At 35.8% G+C, this 8,250-nt stretch overlaps 1 protein-coding gene across 1 annotated transcript; it reads left to right on the forward strand.

Moving 5' to 3' along the window:
- The first annotated feature begins 2,101 nt into the window (after window positions 1-2,101).
- On the forward strand, window positions 2,102-4,873 carry LOC101617218 (melanoma antigen preferentially expressed in tumors-like). The gene is made up of 3 exons (XM_004658978.2): window positions 2,102-2,397; window positions 2,815-3,399; window positions 4,360-4,873. The coding sequence occupies exons 1-3, from the start codon at window positions 2,102-2,104 to the stop codon at window positions 4,871-4,873; spliced, it is 1,395 nt and encodes a 464-aa protein (XP_004659035.2).
- Window positions 4,874-8,250: the final 3,377 nt, after the last annotated feature.

Genomic DNA, 8,250 nt, shown 5'->3' on the forward strand with positions numbered 1-8,250 from the left:
GTAATCCATCTTTTAAAACTTGGAACATGTGTTCAGACCTGTTTGAATGTTTTGTTTTCTGAGATTGCAATCCTAAGAAACATCAAGAAAATTAATTCTTCGCTCTTCACAACTGTTATTTGATCTCAATGAGAAAGTTATTCTACCCAGAGACAATGTCTTAATGTTTCTTACTGTATACAGCCTGCTCAAACAAATTACCATAGACTAGGCAAGTAATAAGCAATAAAAGTCTTAATTTCTAATTGTTTGTCCTTAGAATTTTACTTCAATTTTTTCATTTGTATGATGGTGTATTGTTTTCATAAAATATCTGATATAATGGTTCTATTGTCCATCATCCATTCCTGTTTAGGCCATATAGCCATTTTCTTTTTCTGTTAGTAGATGGAAAAGTTTCAAGTCTTATGACTTTCTAGATCTTTTATCATTTATAAGATTCTTAATCCCCCCTTTTGTTTCTTTTCCCATCATTACAACAGTGACTAAGGTGACTAAGAGATGCTTCTGCCATCCTCTTTGTCTTTCTTCTTTCCCAGAAACTGTGTTTCAAAGATGCCATTTTGTTACCCATATCCTACATTTAATACAACTCATGTATTTGTTAATGCATATTAATTGTAATGAAATTTACCCTGCATTATTTATACATGCATCTAGTTTACATGCACATTTGATTATTTTCATATATGCTTTTTCTACATTTATCCCCCATTTTACCACCCCAGAAGTCATTATTCTATTTCCTAGTTGTCTATTTTTTTAACTTTCTAAGTATGAGAAAGAATATACAGAGTTAAATTGGACACTTATTTAGAGAGTACTTGCCATAAATACAGCCCCTTGCTTTACTTTTAAGATACAGTTTTCTTCATATCTTTGGCTAATATTGGAAATAGTCTTTTGGCATATTTTGTATGTGCGTGTGGTGTATGTTACCATATGTAATTGGTAGTATGGTATGTGTGCTGTGTGAACCTGTAGTGTATGCATGTGTGGGTAAAGATTTATGTGCTTCGTCTACATGCATCTAGAGGACAGAGGAGAATGTCAGGTTTCCTCTTTTGTTTTTTTCTTCTGAAATCATTTCCCTGAGATGGGTCCTTTCTATGAACCCAGATCTGCCAATTTTAGTCAGACTAGCTGACAAGTGAGCCACAGATATCCTCTAGATGTCTCCAACTCCCAAAGGACTGAAATTACACATGTGTATGGCCATACAAGCAGCTTTTTATGTGAGTGTTATGGATGAAACTCAGCCACCTAAGGCCCCCACACTTTCATGAATAGCACTGTTACATGATGTTTGACATGTAATTTAAGTCAACTTAAATAAAAATGTTAACCATCTTCCTTCATGTGTTTCTCTTGAAGTGTTGGTCTATCTTCACCTGCTTCAAAGTATGGTGATGGTGACGTGAGAGATCATGTGCTGAAATGTCATCCTTTTTCTATTTACTCACAGTGTTTTAATGTAGTGTTGCTTTCTGTTTCAGAGACAATGATGAGGATATTGCTTTTTATGCATTATATTTTTCTTCTTAATGTATCCTTTATAAAGAAAATACTGGCCTGACGTGGTGATGCATGCCTTTAATCTCAGCAGTTTGGAGGCAGAGGTGGCAGGATCCCCATGAGTTCATGGCCACTCTGAAACTTACATAGTGAATTCCAGGTCAGCCTGAGCTAGAGTGAAATCCAACCTCAGAAAACCAAAAAAAAAAAAAAAAAAGAAAGAAAGAAAATATTGGAACCCAGGTAGTTAGGTGACCAACATTCTCTTTAGTTAGCTTAATGCTGATATTTAATGTCATTGTATTTCTCTTTCTTTCTCTGTCTATGTACATACATACAGACATGCATGCATACATACATACATACATCAAACATACACATGCACACACACACATTCACTCAGAGACCATTACACTAGCAGGTCAAATTCTAATGAATGCCTGTAGTAGCCATCTCTAAAAGTGGTTGGGTGATCCATCACATATTTATTCTGGAAATGTTTTATATATTTTTAAAAACTGGTGACAAACATCTGTGGATATCTTAACAGAAGTACTAATTGCTTCTTACCCTATAATATAGGTTTATGAAGATGGACAGAAAGGAACCAGCCACACTGCTAGCTCTTGCTATACAGAGTCTACTGAGTAATGACTCTGCAGCAATTCATGCCCTTGGGGAAATCCCAAGAGAACTTTTTATCCCATTGTTCACTGCTGCCTTCAAGGGTGGGCATAAGAAGACACTGACAGAAATGGTGAAGACTTGGCCATTTTTCTGTCTCCATATTGGAAATTTAAGTGTGCAGAAGCCACATGGAGAACTCTTGAAAGCCATGGTTGATGGTCTTCAGATCCTTCCTGCCAAGAACTGTGATTCTCGGTACGATTATGTATAAAAGAGACATGGTAAGACAGCAGGTGTTAATGCTGGAGCCTTCCAATCTCCCAGAATTAGTTAAGATGACAGTTAAAGATATATTAGAGGCATTTGACTCACATTTGTAGTTATCTTAAAGACTGATGTCTTAAAATGTGATTGAAGTTTCTTTTGATGGATTTATATACTGGGTGATAATCCATAGAAGAAAGACATGAATGTTAAGACTAATGAAGATTGGATTATAATGATTGAAAAATAATGAAAGGTTTTGAATTTTAATGGCAAAACTTGTAGGTAAAATACATAATGTGTGTAGACAAAGGTTTAAGGAATTTTCCTGCATGGTTTCACAGGTTCTGGTGGGTTACATTAAGATTTTCTGCCTCTCAGATGTGTTTTTTCTTCCTTTTCCTATAGGAGGCCTAAACTGAGGATCCTAGATTTAAGACAAGACACTGACTGCAGGACCACATGCCCTGCAATTAGTACCAAGTCTCCTGTCTGTTTGTATTCTTGTGTTAATGCTAAACAATCTATGCTAAAAATAGAATCTATCAATAGTATTGTAACTTCAGAGTCTGAGACTCAGTCATCCAGAAAGGCTATGGAATTATTAGTGGACCTTTTCTTTGATGGCACCTTAAAGGAAAGAGAATTTATTTCTTCAATTGTAAATAAAATCAAGCAGAGCTTAGGGTTCTTGCACCTCTGCTGTCGAGATTTGCAAATTGATACATTTTATGACTGTGAAGACATTCTGAGCATTCTGGATCTGGTGTGCATTGATAACCTTGCAATTGAGCAGGCTTCTCTGAGTGAAGTCACTACACTTTTGTCTCGGATTGTCCAACTAGACAGCCTTAGTCTAACTAAAATTAGATTTAGGTCTTTGAATGGAGACATCTTCAGGAATTTTCTCATGCATCTTGGGCGAATGGATCACCTGAAGGAACTCAACTTGTCTTCATTCTGTCTCACAAACCATCTTGAAAAACTACTTAGGTGAGAAACTACCTGGATTTGCTGAACACTGTTGTTAATACAAAAGAAGAAGCATTCTTGGTTTTTCCTTGGCTCACTGTGACACTGTTCCACTCTGGCACAGTTATTGTTGGAAGTTTAAAATTGGCCTGGACAAATGTGTTCTCCATATTTTGGAGAAATAAAGAATTTATATTTTATTTTTATTTATTTATTTGACAGAGAGAGAGAGAGAGAGAAAGAAAGAACAGGCATGTCAGCCACTTCAAATGAACTCCAGATGTGTGTGCCCCTTTGTGCATCTGGCTAATGTGGGTCTTGGGTCCTTTGGCTTTGTAGTCAAATGCCTTAACTGTTAAGCAATCCCTCCAGCCTGAGAAATACAGAATTTATTTTAAAGAATACAAGACACCTAGCCAATGATGCATAGACACTATGATAAATCCATAAATATAGTGGTTAAAAAGCATTCTCTCACAGTCTAGGCAAGAAGCAAATTTAATGAGACAAAGAAAGTTTTATATTATAGCAGTGATATACATATATGATCTAATGTTATAGTGAATAATGATAGCTCATTATCTTCATGTGATTCCCTAAGGTTTAGAGTGTGAATCTAGAGATTTTTATTTAAGTAATGGTCAAACGGTACTTTCAGTTGGGTGCTTTCTGTCTCTGTTGCCTCTATAACTATTAGGTGATCTTGATGAACAAGGCCTTATTGTATAATATGGGTTAAATATTGCTTCCTTCATCTTCCTCATAACCCTACTTTATATATATATATATATGGTCTCAAAATTAAAAAAAAATGTTTATGAGTGGAAAGGTAACAATCTCCAAGTCACAAGTCTGCTAAGTGAAGTAAGGCCATTGTTGACTGCTCTTAAAATATATGTACAGTTTATTTTATATTTATAGACATATTTTCCCTCATCCAATCTTCATTCTTCAGATAACATTTGTATTTTCTCTCTACAGAGTCCTTCCACCAGATTTGGATTTCTTGTATCTGCCTTTCTGTGAAGTTTCTCCCAGAGACTTCACATTTTTGTCCCAGTGTCCTCAGACCAGCCATCTAAAAGTGTTGAATCTCAGTAATAACCCAATGTATTGGGAGGATTTTGAGCCTTTTCAAACACTTCTGGAGAACCTCTCAGGTACTTTGAGACATCTAGAGATAAATAATTGTCTGTTAACAGATTCTACAATGCTTGTTTTCCTCCCAGCCCTAAGCCACTGTTCCAAACTTCGTCTCCTCAGCTTTGCCTCTAACCCCATTACAATGCCCACACTCATGACTATTGTGCAACACTTAATGTCCTTGATGGAATTGAAATATGTGATCTATCCTATCCCTGTACATTGCTATGAAGGATGTTATTCTCAACGCCAGGTAGACCGACAGAAGTTAGGTGAAGTGCAGACACAATTGAAAATGATGCTTCAGCTGGCAGGGAGGGATGACATGAGATGTATGACATATGCTTGGTAATGTGGCCTTTTAATTACTCAGTTCTCTTTCTACAAGCACAGAATACCATATGTATAATTTTCTATACCTGAAAATGGGTGTTTAACACATCTATAAAATAACACATCTAAGAAAGAACTTTTAGAAGTCCTGTGGACCACAAGTCCATTTCCCTCTGTTTCATCATTCTTCTTACTGACCATAGAGTTGGGTATATGATATTTGCTGACCAAGTGATGGTATACTATACCCTATCTCACAATGATTGATTAAATTTGGGTACCCAATAAAATTATATATATATATGGCCCAGTGTAATATAATAAAAATGGCATATATAACTCAGGTATGGTATTTCCCTTATAACACATAGCATTTCAGAGATGAAAAAAAATGTAAAATTTTTAAAAAATGCATCATTCATATTTTCACATTGTATTAGGAAATAATGCACAGAATTTCAAAATGTAATGAGCAATTGAACTGATTACATGTTAATATTTCATTATTTTTAGCATTTTGCCTTAAATGTTATTAAAAGTTAAGTTCTCAGATTGGCTAGATGGATCACTGGTTAAAGATACTTGCTTGCAAAGCCTGAAGACCCAGATTTGATTCCCTAGTTCCTATGTAAAGCCAGGTGCACAAAGTGAAGTGTTAATTTGGAGTTTGTTTGCAGTGGCAGGGAGTCCTGACATGCTCATTCTTATTCTCTATCAAATAAATAAATAATGAATAATTTTTTAAATTCTTATTTTTATCTTAACTTTTTCTTTTGGCTTTGAATTGTTACAATATGGCGCTTACTACATATTATCTACATAAGCTGGGATCACTTGCTTTCTGAAGTATAAATGTGGTAAGTTTTTAACAGGACCCAAATTCTGAAAGGGTAGAGTTACTGGATTGAATTTGGAGTGCTTCCTCTCTTGACTTCATCTTGCTTTGGCTAGGAGGGAACAGCCCTGAAATTACAGAATCTAATTCTTACTTGGAGTTGTTTTGTCCATGAGTAGGTAAGCTACTTCTAGAAGCAGAGATTGAGAGAGAGGAAACTAACCCTTAGCATTACCCAAGAGTGGGTGAGCAGAGCCTGAGGTGGGAGGAACTGACCCTTGGAGTCATTTAAAGCAAAGTTGAACATGTTGCATCTTCTGTTGCCTCTGTATGAGGTTTCTTTGGCTGTAGCATTTGCACACGGTCACTCACTGGTATTTTAATTATTTAATTCATCAATTAATTTTCTTTTTTTTTTTGAGGTAGGGTGTCACTGTACCCCAGGCTGATCTGGAATTCACTCTATAGCCAAGGTTGGCCTCAAACAGAAAACCTCCTACCTCTACAACCCGAGTTCTGGGATTATAGGTATGCGTCACCACACCTGGCTTCATTGGTAATTTTATTGAACAGCCAAAAAACAAGTAATACATGAATAAGTCAAACTGAATAAACAAAATGCAAAGAACATATAACTTTGGATAATCCTTAAACATTTGTTGAAGGAGGGAATTTAGATGTATGGACTGTTGGGCTCTATTGATCCAGAGCACACACACACACTATGTTCACAAATGTACTCACACTAAAGCTACCTTTGTCTTCAACAGATCTGTAGCAGTTCTATGGGCAATTTGTTACAGACATCATTATCTTCAACACTATGGTTAACTCTTCTTATACCTGCACATATGCTCTTAGTCAAGAGTCTAACAAACCCACTGATGAACTTGGACAAAAAAATGTAGCCTAAGATCAGTCAACATCTCTAAACATTCCTTATCATCTGTGCTGTTCTATCCGAAGATACACCAAGGCAGAGAAAAGCTAGTCATATTACTTTAAATGGGTGGATGACATGGTTGTAAGATTAACTTTAGGGCAAGTTCTAGGTCAGGAATTTATCATCTCACAGCTATAATCTCAGAAAAGCTATTTGTAATATCCCACAGTTCTTTCCCATAGTTCATTTCCCATACTATGGTGCCTTGAGTTAAGATCTAGAGCACCTAATAAAGTTATAATTGGGAATCCATTGTTGTATTGGCAATAAAAAGTACCGTTAACCACTGAGAAATCTCTAAAGTCCCAGTATTAATTTTAGTAGTTGATACATGAAGACCTTAGCCTTATTCTTGTGCATGTGGATATCCATACTTCTCAGTAGTATTTGTTGACAAGACCATCCTGACATTACTAAAAGCTGATCACATAATTCTTGAAAATGATTTTTCCATCATTCAAAAACTTTTTTCTGGACTCTGCTTTTGTCTTATTTCTGTCTTGACATCTGATTTTAGTCCTACAGAATGTATAATATCATTGTAAAATATTCACCTTTTTCAAAAATTATTTTCACAATATGCAGTTCTTTAGAGATCTATGAGTCTTCATATATCTTTTCCTATTTCTTCAAAAATGTGTTTATAAAATTGTGTGTTTTTGTAGGAGTGCTTGGGGTCTTTTAATTATACCATTTCTTTTAGCCATAGGAATAAATTTACTTCATTTACTTAAATTAATAACAATGAATAGTTTCTTTCATAATATTTATGTGAACTAAAACTTCAACCACAATATCTAAAGATTAGGTATAAGGGAAATCATTTTATAACTTGAGAGTAAATTCTTCCTGGTTTTTATAATTTGGGAAAAGATTGGCTATAGGCATAATATGTAGAGGTATGTTCCTTCTCATATTAAATTATTCAGGGCTATTATCATGAAAGCATTTTTAACTTTGACAGAGACATTTTGTACATTGAGTGAAATAATCATATGTAGATTAGAAGGACAAATATTGAATGAGAATAATTTTTGAGACTATGACACAAAAGCATTACCTCAAACGGGGGGTCATAACTGAGAGACCTTGTAGGGAAAAACACAACTGGAGAAGTGCGCTGCTGAAAGGGGAGTGTGGTAGATTGAATGGATGACCCCCAGTACATTCAGTGTCTCATACAGACATCTGGCTATAGGAGGTGTCACTGTGAGTGGATCCTAGGGTCCAGCCCAAAGGTGTTGGGGTGGACTTGTAATTCCAGTCTAAAGATATGCATAGTGCTTGAGCTTTGCCTGGGTTTTCTGAAGTGTGCTTGCTTGCATGTGTTAGCTTTTGGCTTCTTTCCCTTTCTCTCTCTGCTTGATCACGTGAAAGGGGGCCAACTTCTTCTGCCATTATTGAAGTTCCCCTGGATCTACAAACTTCCAATAAATCCCTTCTTCCTTCCATAGACTGTGTCTGGTTTGGAAGTTCTCAGCAATGTGAGGCTGTCTGCTACAGGGAGCTTGCCTTTTATTAAGGAAGTGTGTCTTGTTTATTCTCAAGGTTATAGGTAAAAAGCTCAAGTAGTAGATAACTAATTAACAAAGTAAGGGACTTAAAGAAAGCACATGCA

This window comes from Jaculus jaculus, chromosome X (assembly GCF_020740685.1).
Source record: "Jaculus jaculus isolate mJacJac1 chromosome X, mJacJac1.mat.Y.cur, whole genome shotgun sequence".
Lineage (NCBI taxonomy): Eukaryota > Metazoa > Chordata > Mammalia > Rodentia > Dipodidae > Jaculus > Jaculus jaculus.